This window comes from Aquarana catesbeiana, linkage group LG01 (genome assembly GCF_042186555.1).
Source record: "Aquarana catesbeiana isolate 2022-GZ linkage group LG01, ASM4218655v1, whole genome shotgun sequence".
Taxonomy (NCBI): Eukaryota; Metazoa; Chordata; class Amphibia; order Anura; family Ranidae; genus Aquarana; species Aquarana catesbeiana.
The window spans coordinates 239,491,580-239,511,288 of NC_133324.1; the positions used below are offsets into that span (position 1 = coordinate 239,491,580).

General features: G+C 41.8%; 2 protein-coding genes across 5 annotated transcripts in view; one reads left to right on the forward strand and one right to left on the reverse strand.

Moving 5' to 3' along the window:
* The window catches only part of HVCN1 (hydrogen voltage gated channel 1), a 73,167-nt gene extending 61,838 nt beyond the window's left edge, over positions 1–11,329 (forward strand). For both annotated transcript variants that reach the window (XM_073626340.1, XM_073626348.1), the window contains exons 4-6: positions 3,186–3,417; positions 5,722–5,834; positions 11,004–11,329. In XM_073626340.1, coding sequence (XP_073482441.1) covers positions 3,186–3,417; positions 5,722–5,834; positions 11,004–11,084 — 426 coding nt within the window. In that variant the 3' untranslated portion in view covers positions 11,085–11,329. The remainder of the gene's footprint in view (positions 1–3,185; positions 3,418–5,721; positions 5,835–11,003) is intronic.
* The window catches only part of TCTN1 (tectonic family member 1), a 172,400-nt gene continuing 163,858 nt past the window's right edge, over positions 11,168–19,709 (reverse strand). The window contains exon 15 of one of the 3 annotated variants that reach the window (XM_073626319.1): positions 11,168–11,414. The gene's annotated coding sequence lies outside the window, so the exon portion shown is untranslated. Of the gene's footprint in view, positions 12,937–13,415; positions 18,541–19,709 lie in introns of those variants that run through there. The other 2 variants (XM_073626311.1, XM_073626327.1) reach the window with 2 other exon arrangements.

Consider the following 19,709-nt stretch of genomic DNA (forward strand, 5'->3'; position numbering starts at 1 on the left):
CTCTGGACCTTTTATCTGCTCCTTGTAAATGGGATAACGAGGGAATAACACACACCTGGCCATGGAACAGCTGAGCAGCAAATTGTCCCATTACTTTTGATCCCTTAAAAAGTGGGAGGCACATATACAAACTGTTGTAATTCCTAAACCGTTCACCTGATTTGGATGTAAATACCCTCAAATTAAAGCTGAAAGTCTGCAGTTGGAACAAACAAGATGTGCTTTATTTCAAAGCCATTGTGGTGGTGTGTAGAGCCAAAAAGATTAGACTTGTGTCTGTCCCAATATTTATGGACCTGACTGTATCTGGTCTCCCTCAGTACACAGAACATGGAAATGCAATTATTTTAGTAAATATAAACCTTTTATCAGCAGTATATAGCAGTCTTGTGACTTTTTTTGTCTGGTTAAAGCTTGAAGGAGTTTTCATTCTACTCTGACTGTCGTATGACGCTGTAGAACCTCTGACCCTCTGTCTTGGCAGTGCTGATCACATGCACCCTCCCCAAAAAAACTCTGCACATGCTCAGTTTGGTGTGTATTGCTAGAGTGACTACAGAGGCTCAGTCTTATCAGGAGATACGTTTTGTGCACACCGGTGTATCCCATGAGGTGCATGCACACGAAACGTGTTGGGAGAGGCCTACACGCTGCAGTCATGCCACCAGGTTCCACTTCCGTGTAAGGTCGCTGTGGCAACCTATGTCATTTACAGCCCCCCCCCCCAGCTGCCTACTGGGAGACACACAGGTCCCAGAAGACAGCAGGACCATTCCGAAAGGCTTCACTTCCTGTTTTCCTTAGTAAGGATGCCGGCGCCTGCACCTGAAGCCGATGGACGGATCGGCTAGGGGTGCCGACATCGCGGGATACCTGGACGGTAAGTGTCCTTATATTAAAAGTCAGGCTGGAACTCCGCTTTTAGGCTTTAATACTATATATTTCTGGTGAGTGCATAATTGGTGGAGGCTCACTATCGCTGGATTTTCTGTGGCACCCGCTGGAGTTTGTTGGTTTTATATTCCGTTTGTGTGTCTGTTTTTATCGGAGTGCATAGTGGAACAGAACTCAAGCATTCATTGGAGTTTTTACAGATGGTGGACACTATTTCACTACAACATCATTTGGACTATGTTTGTTTTGTTTTGTACTTCAGTGCTGGTTTGACTACAACCAGGATGTACTAGGCCGCTGGTGCTTGCCAGTTCACCAGAAGGATGAGCGGCACTAGTACTGGCTCTCTGCTCCATATGAGAGCCCTGTGGTTCTTTCACCTCAACAGCAGAAGAACGGTGTCGGGTACGTCTGACCTTGGCAGGGAACACTACTCCGTCGTCAGAGCTATCTGTCGGGGTGCCGCTGCTGTCTACGGCTTCGTATTCCGAGCCTGAATCTGACAGATGGGCGAGTTCCTCTTCACTCTCATCTGTCATGCTCAGAAACGTGTAGGCCTCTTCACTGGTATACCTTTTGATTTAACATTTTGTCCTCTAAATTTACTGGTACACTAGTGAGACTCGCAGGAAAAAAGAGCACTGACTGTCAGCAACTGCTTCAAACGCTACCAAAAAAACTAGCGTTTGCAGGGATCAGGCCTGACTCTGCGACTGCTGCAGTGTGTACACACTGTGTTTAGTGTTTTGTAAGTGATAGTGATAGATTGATACTGCACTTGGGTGGGCTGGGCAGAGGGGCTAAACGCAGGTGCTAGCAGGTATCTGGGCTGATCCCGCTAACACTGCGTTTTTGGCAACCCTAAACTACTGGGGATGCTAGTAAAGATCTGATCTGATCAGATCAGACACTATACTACTAAGGAAGTGTATGGTGTGTGTGTGTGGGTATTAGCGCTACTGGCACTAATCTGACCCTGACTGACACTATAAAACCTAATATTACCTGCCAGGTGATCAGGGGGTTAAACCTTTATTTAGGTAATATACGGCGGGTGCCCTGACGCTAAAAAAAAAACTGACCACTGTCACCTGTGACACTAATACGGTGATCACTAATGTGGTGATCAAGGGGTTAGACCTTTATTGGGGGGGTCCCTAGACCTATCTGGGGCTACTACTAAGTACTCTAATGCTGATTAGTGTCACAAATGACACCAGTACAGTGATCAAAAAATATGAACACTGCACTGGGTGACAGGGAGTAAAGGGGTTAAGGGGGGGGGGGGGTAGTGTTGGTGCAGCTTACTCCTGAGATGTCTTCTCTGCTCTCTCTGGAATGGAAAATAATTCCACAAGGAGTGATGACATCACTTCCCCTGTCTGTGTTTACACTTACACAGGCAGGGGAGGATTTATTTGTCAGGACTGATCAGCAGGTCCAGGCCAGAAATCATTGGCCTGGAGACTTATCGGTTCTGAAACTAATCCGATTGTCACGCCGCCTAGGGGGCGCGCACCTGACGTTGCATAACATTTCGCCCACCCGTGCCATTCTGCTGCAGTTAAACTGCATCGGCTGGTCGGGAAGTGGTAAAAAAAAAATGCACCTCAAATGCCTTCTTTTAATGCAAGTCTGAACAGGGCCCAACTCTTCCCAAAACTGAATAAAAACCTTTGGTTGAATGTCTGGAGGTTTGCATTTATCCAGATTATGACATGTATGCATATTTACCTTGACTTATGGTGAAGACTCTCCATCACTCATCCAACTGACTTTCTGAGTGGAACATACCCCAGCATTTTAGCTAAACTGACAGTTTAATATACCCAAAACCTCATCACAAATTATTTTTGTTTTACCTTGATTACGTGTTTTTTTTGTTTTTCTTTAGGTCTGACGTACACCCTCTTACTTTATAAATGCAGTGGCGTTGCCACTCTAAATGTGTGTTCCTGTGCCATCATCCTGTTGGTTAGATTAATTACTGGAGGGTTCGGTTGTACTGAAAATCCATCTATAGCTTTCAGAAATCAAAAACATTGCACTGATTTATTTCATCCTGTTGCCACATACCTTTTATTTTTGATTATACATTCATGTGTGGGATTATTTGAAATTGTGCAAAGTAATGATGTAACCTACTGGTCACCATAGGTTACAGTACATCCTTCCAGTTAATTGAAGCTAGTAATCAGTCCTTCAATTATGATTACATGTTACACATATCAAAGTGTTATCTGCCGAGTGTCGGTTAACAAATGTGTTGCTATTTTTTTTTTTACTTCTAGATCTTTCACTACTTGAGTATTTCTGTCTTGTCGTTCTTCTTGTTGGAAATTGTGGGCAAACTGTTTGCTTTCCGGCTTGAATTCTTCCACCATAAGTTTGAAGTTTTTGATGCAGTGATTGTTATTATATCGTTTATCATTGACGTGGTCTACATAACCCGGGAAGATGTATTCAGTGCAGTTGGGCTACTCATTTTACTCCGGTTGTGGAGGGTGGCCAGAATTGTGAATGGTAAATAGAAAACATTATATAAAAATATGTAATGTATTGTGTGTAAAGTATGTGAACTCGTACCTTGTTTAAAAATAAACAGATTCCGTTGGAAATGGAAATGAAAGGGAAACCACGTGCATGCCAAAAATACCTTTCTATTCTGTTCAACTCTTCTGGGAAGGTGGTCCACAAGGTTTAGGAGTGTGTCTATGGGAATGTTTGACCATTCTTCCAGAAGCGCATTTGTGCACTTGAGTTGTGTCCAAGTTCCTCCACTCCAAATTCTCTCATCTATGTCATTATGGTGCGCAGTCATGTTGGAACAGGAAGGGGCCATCCCCAAACTGTTCCCACAAATTTGGGAGCATGAAATGGTCCAAAATGTCCTTGGCATGCTGACACCTTAAGAGTTCCCTTCACTGGACCTAAGGGAAGAAGCCCAACCCCTCACTATAATTCCTCTCCCCCCTCCACCAAATGATTTGGACCAGTGCACAAAACAGGGTCCATAAAGACCTGGATGAGCGCGTTTGGGATGGAGGAACTTGAGTGGCCTGCACCCGACCCCATACAACACCTTTTGGGATGAATTAGAACAGAGATTGAGGGCCAGGCCTTCTCGTCCACATCAGTGCCTGACCTCACAAATGTGTTTCTGGAGGAATAGTCAAAGATTCCCATAGACACACTCCTAAACCTTATGGACAGCCTTCCCGAAAGAGTTGACGCTGTTATAGCTGCAAAGGGTGGGCCAACCCAATATTGAACCCTATGGACTAAGACTGGGATGCCATTAAAGTTCATGTGTGTGTAAAGGCAGGCGTCCCAATACGTTTGGTAATATATTGTATAACAGAATTGTTCCAAAAAAGTCTAGGCATAAAGATATATTTATACAGCATTGAAACAGGTGTTCTAAGCAATTTTTCACATAATAAAATAGAAAAAAATATACCTACAGGAAGGGCAATTTTGAGCCTAGAATCCTGTTTACATGTTAAACACAGTACAAGTGTGAATTTTCTGTTGAGGGCAATAATACTATAAAAATAACTCATTGAGGCCTGTGGCAAAGACATCAGTTTGAGATGCTCCTGAGATTAGAATTAATTATTTGGTGCATTAAATGTTCCGCTGACCTGTTTCAACTTGCTTTTGCATACTCATAGACTTGTATGGTCGTGCAAAACCCGTAAACAAAAAAAGCATTGGCACACATGCTAAAGGTAAAGTATAGAGTAATTTCAGTAAGCACATATTGTGCTTTTGATATGACATGATAAATGTTTGTTTCCTTATATTTTTGTTATTTGATTAAATATTGTATATTGCATGCAAGTTTTATACTGTCCAGTATAGGTAGGGTAGATTAGCATCTGCAATAATTTGCCTAAAAATAAGTTATCAGCCCTACAGGGGCTGCATTGTTTTCAAAGCAGCAGACTTCTCATAGACTTGCAGTGTCAGAAGAAACCACAAAATACATGTGTTGCACTGCAAAGCAAAAAGCCAAGCATGAGTATATAATGAGCAAATATAGCTGCCCTGGTATAGATTTGTCAATGCAAACAATACATAATAACCAGATCCTTAAAACCGTAATATATAGAGTATTTTTAAATCAAACTTAGCTTTTTAGGTGTGTATCTTTAATAAACTTGACAGGACTATACAGTACATTCCCTTAAGGGACCATGGACCAAAGCGTTGTAAACCTCTTCTCTTTGCCCAACGTTAGACTAGTAGTTTTATGTTTTTGGGATTTCCACACAGGTAGCTAAATTGTGCTGAGACATTTTAGAATTCTAGCTGTACATACGCTGTGAGTTTATCTACAAACAAGCCCTGTTGCAAGAATTGGGGACAGGTTTAGGAAACATTAGTGAAACAACTGACATCCACAGAAATGGTACCAACTAATTAGAACTCTGCATTATAAAGATAAGTGGTCAGGCTGGAAATTGTTGGAGATTTAGCCCTTCAACAGTATGCTAATCTGTGCTGTAGAAGGGTGATAAGAGCTGAATACTCCTGTATCATCAGCATCCTGTATAAGGCCACACATTTAATGTGGAACCACATCAGAGTAGTCAGACTTGGTTCTGCATTGGTAAGCAGAAGTTTGAATAAACCATGCCAACAGTGCCACGTAATGGGGTGCTATCACAGGTGTACAGAGGACTGCAAATTATCACACAAGGCATTTTTTTTTTTTTTTTAATTTGTAGGTGTGAATCTGTTATTTTGATAGCCTTCCACTTCAGCTCACAGCATGTATGTATCCATGTATGAATAATAAATCTTCGATTCCTGTTTTTAAAGGTGTAATTATGTCTGTGAAAAGTCGAGCAGAAGAGAAGATCAACAAGTTAAAGGCAAAGCAGGAGACTCTACTGGCCAGAGTATCTCAGTTGGAACAGCAGTGTTCCCAGCAGGTAATATTCTACTTATTGGTCATGTGACCAACTGCAATTTTTTTTTTTTTAAATTGTCATTTGATGATAATGAAATAAAATCTAGTTCATTATGCACCATTACGACCTTCTAGCTACCAGAGTCCTAACTACTAACCCTCCCCCTGCCCCTCTGTCAGCACTGGGGTCACATTAGCTGAGTGATGGGGGGAAAAAAAAGAGAAACATTGGATACTAGTCAATACCAGTGTCCAAAAGTGTATTGGATTTGGAAGAATAAATGACCTCTAACGGGTGTCCTACGTGTGTGGATGTTGATGTATTATGTAAAACTATTAGAATACGTTTTTTAAATTTTGGAACGAGGTGCCTCGAGACTGTACATAATTTTAAAGGATGCCTTGACTGAAAAAGGTTGAGAAACATTGCTATAAGAAACCCTTTTACTTGGAAGACAGAGCTCAGCTTGGCTACAAGGCCGTGCATGAGTCAACAGATAAGGAGGAGCCCTCCTTAGTAGAAAATTGCACAGGAGTTGCAAGGTCTCAGGAGATTCCAGTATGTACAGTGTCCTAATTAAAATGCCTTATGCTTGGCCAGGTCAAAGGATTTACAGAATAAAAGTTGAGTGGGGAACTCCAGAATAGGTTATTTATCAAACCAGTAGGTAGGACTGTTATGAGAAACTACAGAGCAGGGGGAAATCAACTTGCCTGGAGATGCAATGGGGCAAGCTGACACACAGGGATATTCAGAAGGTAGGGACATCAGGAAGTCACCTGAAAAGGCTGCTGCATAGGCTTAGAAAGTTGAGCAGGGCAGACAAGTGCTGAAGATCCTATAGACCGCAGGTGGGAAGGAAAGGGGACCACTTGAGAAATCCTGGAAACAGTAGGATGACAACTTTTACAAAATTTGGAAATTAATCTGCGAAGCACCAAGGTCAAAACCTAGGAATAGCAGGATAAGTGCCCTAATGCAGCAACATGCAAGTTGGTGATAGAAAGACAGGGAAGGGGTAGTTGTGTTGTGGCTCAGGACAAGGCTTGAGGGCTGAAGCCAATGAGGACATGCCATGGTAAAACAGAGCAGCAGGGATTCTAGGTCATGAAACTAACCTCTGCAATTGGAGGGCATCAGGGACCTGAGAGCAATTAACTACCCCAGGGCTAATCCAAGGAGAACCAGCATAATATGCCAACAAGAAGGCCACTTTTTTTTTTTTTTTTTTTACCAGGCATAGATAAGAATGTCTACGGAAGAAGAGTATCAGGAAGGACCAGGAAGGACCTTGGAACCTTGACAAGCAAAGGTCATGGAAAACAATCCCAGAGGGGTGCAAGTTCAGCCTTAAGGGATTATGGAGAGCAGCAGCTGTCAAGTATCTGCTGACTGAAATCAGATTTTGGAAGCCTATGGCTACAGGGCTTCTTGGGATCCCCTTGATATCCTAGGGGTTGAGGAAGAACCCAGATCTAGCTCCACTAAAAACAAATGGGGGGGGGGGGGGGGGTTGCAAAGCCTAACCATAGGTTAGACAAATGGTTGGGTCAGCGATGACACCATGAGAGCCCAATTGCTGAAAGTTTATACCAGTTCATTATAGTATGTGTAGCCTTCAAGAACAAGGGATCCTATGTAGACATTGGCAAGTCCCTATTTTTTTCTGATTAGAAAAAAGACAAATGCCCACTGTAATGATAAAATTTAAATAAGGTGAGGGAAACCTTGTTTTTTCCAATGTACTGAGTAGAAGTGGCAAGAACGGAGAGGGAGAGTAAGACCATTAAAATTAAACTGTGCACCTCCTGTAAAAAGTTCCAGATAACTCCTTTTTAAGTTTGGATTTATAGCAGCAGACTAACTCTTCCCTCTAGGAAAGTTTCTGTGGGAGTGGGGGAAGGTTTGCTACAACCATAGGGATCGCAGTCGATGAGGATTGTGCTTGGAGAGGGACAAACAGATCTAATCTGGAAAATAGAACATATACAATCCAAAGAGAATTTTGACCTTGGCTAATGGGGTGTGCAAACTTCTTTTTTTTTTTTTCCCTCAGCTGCCTCAATGTGTTCCTATAGGGAATTGGCAAAGTGGAGCTTACCCCCAAAGGGTATGTGCAAAAGGCATCTTTTCTGCTCCGAATCAATCACCCAAAGTTTAAGTCATAATATTCTGTGCACATGCACAGAAAGTAAAGACCTTAGAGATCTGGCGGATCACATTTTGCATGGCCTCCACCCAGAAAAGCAGAACAGAGGCCAAGGGTTTTAACTCTGAATAAAGATTAGGATCATCTATTTTCATCTACTAAATTTCCGCAGCCCAAGTAGCTATAGTTCAGGCAACTGCTTAGGTCACAGTGGCCAGCTGTAGGGCAGGGCCTGCCAGCACAAAGATTTTTTTTTTTTTTGAAAAGACTCAACTCATATGCACTGAATCTGTAAAGAAAGTAGATCGAACATTCAGTGCAAGAATGTCCAGGTCCATTTTTTTTTTTTTTTATAACTTCCACAGTATACAAGGCTTCAAAGTTGTCGGGGGGAGAATAACCTTTCAAAGTTTGGCTAATTATTGTATAAGGCTTAACTTGCCAGATTCCAAGTAGGAAAGGGCTTTATAGAAAAGGCCCTTTTTTTAACATATTGGGGCTGTGTAGCACTAGACGTATCTACCCAAAGACTAGAACACCCTATCTTGATCAATGTGCGATAGCCAACATTTGGGGAGAGGGTAAAGAAGTTAACTTGCCTAAATTGTGGTGGAGAAAAATAATCTTGAGGCAGGTCCGCCAGAATGTCCCATCCCCTTGGGTTGTGCCATAACGGGTGTCAAGCAATTCTGGTCTTGGGCTAAAATTATAGTTGGGGGAGAGGCAAGGCAGAAGGGTGCTTGCGGCTGATGGATACAGATTGCATGTTGCATGTCTGGAGGGGAGCTCGGAAAATAGGGCTGGAGCAGTATCCATGTTACACCTTGTCCCCAAATGAGGGAACCAATATCAACATGAGGAACATAAGGGTCTGTGGCAGACTCGTCGCTGTTTGTATCATGTGCTCCTACTCAAGTGCATGTAATCCTCCATTTTCCCATCACAGTGAACATACCCCCTTAAAGAGGTCTTCAGAGTCTGGGAGCCGTAGGAATGGACCGTGGCCCTGGACCTGTATATCACCCTGTGGCTAACTACACTTGTTGCTCTACATGTTAAGGTGGCTGCCAGCTGTAGGGCAGGGCCTGCCAGCACAAAGGAGATTTTATTTAGAAGAGTCTGCAAACTCCTATGCAATAAATCTTTAAAGAAATGGTAGATCGAGCAATCGGCATAAAGCTAGATCTACTATTTTTCTGTGCAGTTTTTTTACCCATGTAAAGCTTTCATATCCTTGACTGTGTACATGCCCTGGCACAAAGTAATGTGGCAAGTCCGTACACTCTCTCCATGGCACCATTGTAGAAGTTGAAGACCCACTCAAAGAACCTGGCCCTCTTCCTCAAAATATAACCACTGGTGTATTTAACAACCATGAAGGATATATGCACTGACTGATAGTTCTATGATGATTTTTCCCCATGAACAAAACCCATGCACCCTCTATACCTTCCCACAAATCTATAAAATGATAGTTTAGAGAGGTTTGTGACACTGCTATCATGCTGTCAGCCATGGCAGTCTATTTGCATATTTTGTGTAGCACATTGATCACCTCCTTATCTTTTACTTGTGTTGGAAGTATACAATACGCAGCTGTATTTGTGCATTGAGAGCTTTTATGGAAGCATTTCATAAATACTTGACTGTTTCTGTTGCTCCTTGGCACACACAGAGCGATTCCAATATTCCAAGTTGGAAAGAGCTCATATTTCAAGAGGCATAAGGCACAGAGTTTAGGCTTTAAACTTGATCTGATAAACAAACCGGTCACTGGTGCTATTAGGACTATAGCAGACATTTACAAGAGTCTAAGGGGTTGATTTACTAAAGGCAAATAGACTGTGCACTTTGCAAAGTGCAGTCGCCCTCTGCAAATTGCTGTCTTTTTGCCTTTAGTAAATCAACTCCTAAGTGGTGTTCTGTGCAATGTAATCCTGGTTCAGAGTCTGTCCATGTAATCTGCTGCTTAATGGTCCTGTAATCTTTTTCTACAAATCCCATAGTTCCTAGTCTATCGTGGGAGGGTGGCTACATTCCTGTATGCAGTGGGACCATGGAAAACAAATGTAGCCACCCTCTAAACAGGAATTTACATCACAGCAGTGGAAAAAAAACAATCTAGAGGAAGCTGAGAACAATAGAAGGTACTTTGAGTTAAGAGTAGATTCCCCCCCCCCCCCCCCCAGAGTTTAATGTCACTTTACTTTTTCCTTTAAGTATAGAAAGACTGGGAATCCATCCCAGCAAGGGAATTTGAATCAGATCCAGCGTAGCCAGTTGTGAAGAATATTCTGAAGTGCCTAGTCAAGACCTCATTCACATGAGCAAACCAATCCATATGCCAGTGCAAAAGGGCATCTTCAGCCACCCTGGATGCACATGTGTTCCGTGAAGGCAGCCTGTTAAAATCAATGACGGGTGGCTGGTTGCATGGACCTCCAATGCACAGATCAGAACGCAGGTATGTCTGCGTCCTGATCCATGCATCAGACCTGCACAGATGTGTGCTCCAGGGTGCACATGGAGGTCAGTGCATCCAGCCACTTATTTGATTTCAATGGGCTGCCTGCACACCGCTGCATTAAATGCCTGTGCTAAGGGCTGAAGATGGCCTTTTGCACAGGTGTACAGATCTGTGTAAATGAGGCCTAAATGGGTTATATAGCAAACATTAGATTACAATGTGAAATACTTTTTTTATTTTATTATTATTAAGAAGTGCAGCTTAGTCATCCCAGTTTTTATAGCACCCCCCCCCCCCTCCTCTTCTCATTAGAGTCAAGCAGATACAGGCTATTATACTGAATGGGAATCTACAGTGCTTGCACTGAAGGTGCTGTGCCCCAGCTTCTGTGATTAGCTGCTGATGGACCCGTTACTAATCCTATAAAATGGCACCAACGCGTGACGCATATTCTTTTGATGAACAATCTACCATTACAAGAATCCAACATTTTGAATCCGATCAAGTGACTATACTTAGCCTTTGTAATGTTCACAACTGTTACCAGAGCTGAAACACTTTCTTTACTCTGCAGGAGCAAGAAATTGGAAGACTTCAGAAAGTATTGCAGCAAAATAATATTTTCCCTGAACCCTATGAGTCCAACATACCCTGAAGAAAACAAATGCTTTAAGAGCACCTATTCTGAAGGTTGTCTGTAGCTGTTGTGTCTTTAATATGAAACATGTAAAATGAAAATTATGCTTGATTTTATATTGTTTAATTTTTCAGAATATAAATATGTACATTTTAAAAAATGATTTTGTACACACTTTCATAATCAAATATTCTTTATCTAAAATAAAGGCTTGATGGGCCAGCCACCAAAATGTCTGTTTCTAATAAAAATTTTAGAAATGATCCACAGTTGTTTGCAGTCCTAATGTTTCCATATAGACAATGGCATAACAGTGGTGTACCTTCTTGTAGGCAAGAAAACTGATACCTGAAAGCATAAACAAAACATGATCAAGGTACATTTCTAAAACAGAAGGTGCATATACAGAATGACAGTGCTAAATATGTTAGTCCAAGTTATGATAAACAAGGGAGATTAATTTCTGGATTTACACCACTCTGCACGTTGTGTGCAGGCACTCTAATGCCCCGTACACACGGTCGGACTTTGTTCGGACATTCCGACAACAAAATCCTAGGATTTTTTCCGACGGATGTTGGCTCAAACTTGTCTTGCATACACTTGGTCACACAAAGTTGTCGGAAAATCCGATCGTTCTAAACGCAGTGACGTAAAACGCGTATGTCGGGACTATAAACGGGGCAGTGGCCAATAGCTTTCATCTCTTTATTTATTTTGAGCATGCGTGGCACTTTGTACGTCGGATTTGTGTACACACGATCGGAATTTCCGACAACGGATTTTGTTGTCGGAAAATTTTATATCCTGCTCTCAAACTTTGTGTGTCGGAAAATCCGATGGAAAATGTGTGATGGAGCCTACACACGGTCAGAATTTCCGACAACAAGGTCCTATCACACATTTTCCGTCGGAAAATCCGACCGTGTGTACGGGGCATAACATGTATTAAACAAATATACATGCTCATTGCAGAATCCAAAGTATCAGTGTATTTATAGCCAAATGTTTTTCATTTTGGGAATGTTTAAATCTGTCAGGTTGTGGTTTTCACTTCCAGTCCCAGAGACTCAACAGGAAGTTAGAGGAAATCTCCCAAATTGAGGAAAGTTCCCCTCTTAGGCCTCATGTACACTGCTGCTAAACAGACGTTTTTAGGGAGCAATTGGGCATTTTTTTCAACTGCTCCGGAACTCTCCTCTGTTATCTTATCAGTACATGTACACAGGGTCGTTTCTAGGCAGTTGAGTTCAGAGGCTTTTTTGGAACGCAAAAAGATGGGTTCAGAAGCTGAGTTCAGAGGCATTTCAGCGCTAAATGCAGTAACTCTCTTTTTTACAGGTGTTTTTCATTTTGGCTATTTAAAAAAAAAAAATAATAGTTTTAAACGTGGGTTACTATCTGTCAAGTTAAATAGTTCAGGAGAGGTTGTAAAAACGTCCCGTGTACATGAAGCCCTAGACAGCTGTCCCTGGAAGATTTCCACTTTTTCTTTTTTACCTTGAAATAATTCTAAAACCTTGGATTTGCTGCTCACATTGTTTTTTTCTCAGTGACAATGGATACCAGTACAAATAAAGGTGTGAATCGCCCAATGTGAACACAGAAATCAAACTTGAGATTCAAATGCCTCTCCACTCTACCAAAATAAAATTTTGCCTACATAGATACTTTTTAAAAGCTAAATGTATACAAATATCTTCATTAGAAAAATCCAGATTCATATGTGAGCTTTTTGCTAAAACAGTTCATTGTATAGGATTGCCGTTTTCACTTTTTTTTTCTTCCAAGTATTTAACCAGCAGAAGACAGCTCCAGTTGAACTTGTCATTAATACAAAGACAAGTAACGGTATAAGAATCTAAATGATCTAGGCAAAAAAACAGTAAATACAAGTTAGACATGTAGAAAGTCAGGAGATCAATCAATTGAACTTTTTCAACGAGAAGCGTACCGAATTCTTATCGAGCCCAAACGGTCACTTGTTATGGACCATTCGGGGGAATCGCTTGGGGTTACCCATTCCATTTTTTCTTTTTTTATACATATTAGAACAAAGGGAAAAAAATAGTGCTAAATTGAAGCGCACACTCACCATTTTGCATAGTTTTGTTTTCCTTTATATTCACCATTACCTCCTGATCAAAAACTGCTCAATCTGTGGGCAACCTCCAAAGGTGTGGGCCAGAGTTACAAATACAAAAAAACTGTTTCAGGGTACAGTAATGAGTTCAGTTGAACCCGCACGATTTCAAACCTGCATTCAGTGTGAACCTAGGCTAAGCCAAACTCTTGCTTGGGCAAAAAATAAAATTGGCAGACCCTGGATATGTCTTCATGGAGGTTGTGTGTGTGTGTGTGTGTGTGTGTGTTTTTTTTTTTTTTTTTTTTTTTTTTTTTTTTCCTGTGTTGGTGTAGGATTCCTACCACTATGAAAAAATATGGGAGTCATTTACTATAGCACGAATATGCCACCTAAATGGTACAGAAATATGTGGTATATTGTTTAACCACTTCCCTACCCAGCCATAGTCATAAGACGTCCACAGATGGGATCTCCCATCCTGGGTGGGCGTCATATGACGTCCTGGGATTCCCGGCCGTCTAGGGGGCGCGCGCGCCCGCCGCGCTGCTCGGGACCCGGTGCGTGTGCCCGGCGGCCGCGATGTCCGCCGGGCACCCGCGATTGCCCGTTAACCGGGCCGGACCGTGGATCTGTGTGTGTAAACACACAGATCCATGTCCTGTCAGCTCAGAGGAGAGCGATCTGTGTTCCCACAACGGTGGAACACTGATCAGTCTCCTCCCCTTGTGCGTCCCCTCCCCCTACAGTTAGAATCATTCCCTAGGAAACATATTAACCCCTCCCCCTAGTGGTTAACCCCTTCACTGCCTGTCACATTTATACAGTAATCAATGCAATTTTATAGCATTGATCGCTGTATAAATGTGAATGGTCCCAAAAATGTGTCAAAAGTGTCTGATGTGTCCGCCATAATGTCGCAGTCACGAAAAAAAATCGCAATCGCCGCTAAAAAAATAAATATATTTTTTTTAAAAATGCCATAAATCTATCCCGTATTTTGTAGACGCTTTTTTGCACAAACCAATCTACGCTTTTTTTTTTTTTTTTTTTTTTTTTTTTTTACCAAAAATATGTAGAAGAATACGTATCGGCCGAAATTGAGGAAAAAATTTGTTTTTTAAAAAAAAAAATTGGGATATTTTATTATAGCAAAAAGTAAAAAATATTGTTTTTTTTTTCAAAATTGTCGCTCTTCTTTTGCTTATAGCGCAAAAAATAAAAACCGCAGAGGCAATCAAATACCACCAAAAGAAAGCTCTATTTGTGGGGAAAAAAGGACGTAAATTTTTTTTGGGTACAACGTTGCACGACTGTGCAATTGTTGTTTTAAGTGCGACAGCGCTGAAGACTAAAAATTGGCCTGGGAAGGAAGGGGGTGAAAATGCCCTGTATTGAACCGGTTAAAGATGATCTGCTTTTAAAGCGTGTGGAAAAGTGATTTCTACACTGAAATATCTTTAAAAGTCTGAGAAGAGAGAAATTCCCTGTCTCTTTAACTAGGTGACAGCACAACTGAGCATGCTTAGACATGCAAACTACTTATTTTAACTCCCATGGCTTTTTTACAGGGAGCCATAGTAAATGCCAAAATTAGCACTGCCAAAAGTGTTTTTGGAAGTGAAAATGAGTTGTGTAGCCCAAAGCTAGTTTCAGCCATTGATTCTAATGGTATAATTGTAACTTCACCAAATAAATACTTTTCATGTTGAGGTAAATGTATCTTCCTCTCAAAGAAATTGTCCTTGAAACAATGTTGCTTCATCTATTTTCATTTTAAGAATTCTAGAATGTATAAGGTTTTTGGTAAAATATATATTTTTCTCTGTCGCTTTCGCTTGTTGCTGTCCATTTCACAACAATTTTTACCCAAACTCACACAGGTGTCTTTACAAACCACAAACAATACCATTGCTGATGCAAATTGAGTCACAATTTTGTGTTTATTATTTCCAAAAGATCCTAATTTGAGCCCAAAAAATGTGATGTGTACCAACAGACATAAAAATATAATTCCCAATAATCAGAGGGTAACATCACAATTCTTCACTCACACACTAAGAGCCACCAAAACTCACAGAATGAATCAAGAATAATTACTCCTGACTATTGTAATTCCATTACCTATATGTCCAAAGAAATTCAGTATTTATGCATAGAAGGGTTCCACATGTGGTAGCACAGTGGCTCACAGATTAGCACTTCTGCCTAGCAGCACTTAAGTTCTGGGTTTGAATCCCAAACATGCCACTTCATGTAGAGAAGTTGTCTGTTCTCCCTATGTTAAACATAACTCCTGACTCGGGTCCTTACATAAATTATGTCTAAATGTAGTATTTATATGTAGGAGGGTTCCACCACCATTGCAAATTGTCATGCTTTCCATGGGCAAGGACTCTCATTCGCCTTAACATTTCCCCACCAGAATGAATTACAGCCTCTTAGCGAGCCAAAAACACAAAAATGACAGCTGTTTAGCTCTCAGCATGCTGACAGTAATCAGCCTTCAAAACGGATGGCATATGCCAGAAACGGTTGCTCTCTGGCTCTGCACAGTACATCTGTATTGATTAACTTCTTGCACCCCTGGGACAGGACTGTTTTACACCACAGCGATGCAGCCTAAAAACGTGTGGCAGCACAGTGGCTTATAGGCTAGCACTTCTGCTTAGCAGCTCTGAGTTAGAATCCCAATCCTGCTAGCGGTTTGCGTGCTGTAGTGTTAGAGTTTCTTTTCCACCAGTACTAACATTTTTGATGGGTTTCACATAATGGAACCCCAAGAAATAACATAAATCAAGCAAGCATGGGTTTTCACCAAATCTAGAACTGGGGTGTTTTGGTACAGATATGGATGTCCAAGTCTGGTGTGATGCTGCACACATTTTAATTTTGTATGCTAATGACGAATGCTCTTTGTCACCAATTTGTGTGAAGTGCCCCCTCACAAAGTTGTCATTTCCCATTTTGGACCCTCCACATGCCCAACGTCATACAAGTTTGATTTGGAGATTTTTGGGATCACTGATCATGGGCAGAACCTTGGACAGGTGTTATGTTGAGCTTTACTCTGCACAGATATCAATGCTGAGGCATTTTTTTCATTTGTAAAGAGTGTGTATTCCTAATGAACAGGTGTGAGTACTTGAGGCCTACATGAAGAGACAGAATCAATTACACTGGTGGGTGTGTCCTTTTACTGAGTGGGTGAGCAGTCCTAGCTAGGTTATTTTAAAGGCCTGCATATGCAGGTGTTTGGCCTAAGAAAAGGCCTGAGTTTTTCTTTGCAGTGTGTATATTGGGTTACAAATAGATATGGTTTTTCCAAAAAAAAGTGGGCTTGTAAGACCGCTGCGCAAATACGGTGTGACAAAGTATTGCAACGACCGCCATTTTATTCTCTAGGGTGTTAGAACCCCCAAACATTATACTTTTTTTTTTTTTTTCTAAGTAATTTTCTAGCATAAAAATCTGTTAACTTTTAAACAAATCTCAAAAAGAGGCTCGGTCCTTAAGTGGTTAAAATCACTGCTCCGGTAACCGCTTGCGGATCAGCTGCCGCAGTTTTACTGCGGCAGGTTGGCTCCGCTGTGCAAAATCACATTAATGTACGTGATCTCGCGAGGCTTGCATAGCAGGCCCGCCGCAAGCTCCGTGAGTCCGACCACGGGCCCCTTGGGCATACCCGCGATCGTCTCACGGAGAGGAAGAACGGGGAAATGCCGATGTAAACAAGCATTTCCCCGTTCTGCCTAGTGACACTGTCACTGATCACAGCTCCCTGTAATTGGGAGCGGTGATCAGTGATGTGTCACTGCTAGACCACTCCCCCTACAGTTAGAACACATCCCTAGGACACACTTAACAACTGCAGCAACCCCTCCTGGTTAACACCTTTACTGCCAGTCACATTTACACAGTAATCAGTGCATTTTTAATCGCACTGATCGCTGTATATATGTGAATGGTCCCAAAATAGCGCCAAAAGTGTCCGATCTGTCCGCCATAATGTCGCAGTCATGATAAAAATCACAGGCCGCCGCCATTACTAGTAAAAAAAAAAAATTATTATTAAAAATGCAATAAAACTATCCCCTATTTTGTAGATGCTATAACTTTTGCGCAAACCAATCAATAAACGCTTATTACGTATTCTTCTACATATTTTTGTTAAAAAAAAAAATCGCATCAGCCTAAACTGAGGGAAAAAAAAATGTTTTTTTATATATTTTTTTGGGGATATTTATTATAGCAAAAAGTAAAAAATATTGCTTTTTTTTTCAAAATTGGCACTCTTTTTTTTTTTTTGTTTATAGCGCAAAAAATAAAAACTGCAGAGGTGATCAAATACCACCAAAAGAAATCTCTATTTGTGGGAAAAAAAGGACATCAATTTTGTTTGGGAGCCACGTCGCACGACCGCGAAATTGTCAGTTAAAACAACGCAGTTCCGAATCGCAAAATGTGCTCTGGTCAGAAAGGGGGTAAATTCTTCCGAGGCTGAAGTGGTTAAAAAATATTGTTTAAAAACTTTTTTTGCATTGATTCATGTCCCCCGGGGCAGGACCCAGGTCACCATACACTTTTTATGGCAAATAACTTTCACACAAGCCTTCAATGAGGACTTTTGATTTTGCAGGGTCAAGACCCATTAACTTCAACTATTCCCGCATATGCCGATTTGACAGGCATGTTCGCCGGCAATAGCACGGTTTTCCATTTGCATGTCCACGCAGTTCAAGTCTTAATTGGATGCTATTATCATGTACAGTGCAAACGCATATTCGTGCTATCGTAAATGACCCCCATACTGTTGGATTCTGAAAAAAGCTGAGTTAGACTTACCGGTAACTCCTTTTCTGTGAGTCTTCCAGGACAGCCCATGAGACCTAGGGCTCCTCCTACCAAGACAGGAAACACGTTACCCCCACCAGATAAAAGGGTGGTCCTCTAGGCCCCATGTCAGTCTTCTCAAGAACCAAGGGACATCCCTGCAAAACATATGCATAATACACATAACTTCAGACAAAACCGGGTGGGAATCCGGCTGTCCTGGAAGACTCTCAGAAAAGGAGTTACCAGTAAATCTAACTCAGCTTTTCTCCAAGTGTCTTCCAGAACTTACCAGTCTAGGGAGGGACAACTGACCTTACGACCAAACGCCTGCTCCTGAGCAGATAGGAGAGCCAGGTGATAATGTTTAATGAAGGTCGAAAAACTGGACCATGTGGCAGCCTTGCAAATTTGTTCCGGTGAGGCACCAGCCCTCTCAGCCCAAGACGTAGAGTAGGCTCTAGTTGAGTGCGCAGTAACAAAAGGCAGAGGAACTTCCCTAATTTTGTAAGTTTCAGAGGTAGCTTGCTTTAGATGCACCATTTCCCTTGTGTGCTCCTGAAAAAAAGAGGACAAACAAGGCATCAGTTTTCCTAAAAGTCTTGGTGACCTCAAGATAGATGAGGAGAAACCTTCTCACGTCTAAAAAACAAAACTTTCTTTCTTGGTCGCCCGTCGCCCTGTGGCGAACTACAAAAGGTTGGCAGTACAATGTCCTGAGATCTGTGGAATGCACTGGCCACCTTAGGCAAAAACCTGGATCAGTTCTTAAAACAACTCAATCCTCAAAAATTGTGAGGAAAGGCTCCCTCACTGATAGGGCCTGCAACTTACTTACCCTACGAGCTGAGGGAACAGCTACAAGAAAAATTTTTTTAAAGTAAGTAACTTAACTGAAATATCCTCGAGAGGCTCAAAAGGAAATTCAACCAGAATTTGAAGAACCAGGGACAGGTCCCAAGTTGGACCACTTCTCACCACTACTGGCCTGGCCCTAGAAATTGATTTGAAAAATCTGGCTATAGTGGGATTTTCCAAGAGAGAAAACTGGAGGAAAACACTGATAGCTGCCACCTGTACCTTTAAGGTACTAACAGAAAGACCTTTGTCGACACCCTCTTGAAAAAATTCCAAAATTGAAGGAATATCATGAGTTAATCTCTGATTTTCAGATAACCAGTTAAATCTTTTCCAAACCTTGGAATATATGGCTCTGGTGACTGGTTTTCTGCAATTTACCAGAGTCTTGACTACTTTGTCAGAGAACCCCTGGGCGCTCAGTATCTTTTCTTCAGATACCAAGCCGTCAAGCTTAAGGAAACCAACTGTGGGTGTGACACTGGGCTCCGAGACCAGAGTCTGTAGCAGGGAAAACCATGGCCTCTTGGACCAGAAAGGGGCGATTAGGATGAGATCTGTTTCTTCTAGAAGAAACTTTCGGAGGTCTTCCGGAATAAGTCTGATCGGCGGGAAGGCGTAACAGAGGCCGAATGGCCACGAATTCGCCAGAGCGTCGATCCCCAATGATTGATCTGCTGGGTTCAAGGAAAAGAACTTCTCTGTTTTGCGGTTGTTCTGATTTGCAAACAGGTTCGCTTCAGGACATCCCCATCTATTCGTGAGATCCACAAAGACTTCGGAATGAGGGGACCAGTCGTCCCGATCTACCCGTAGCAGCTGAGATAATCTGCCAGACAATTTTGTGTCCCTTTCAGGTGCACGGCTTT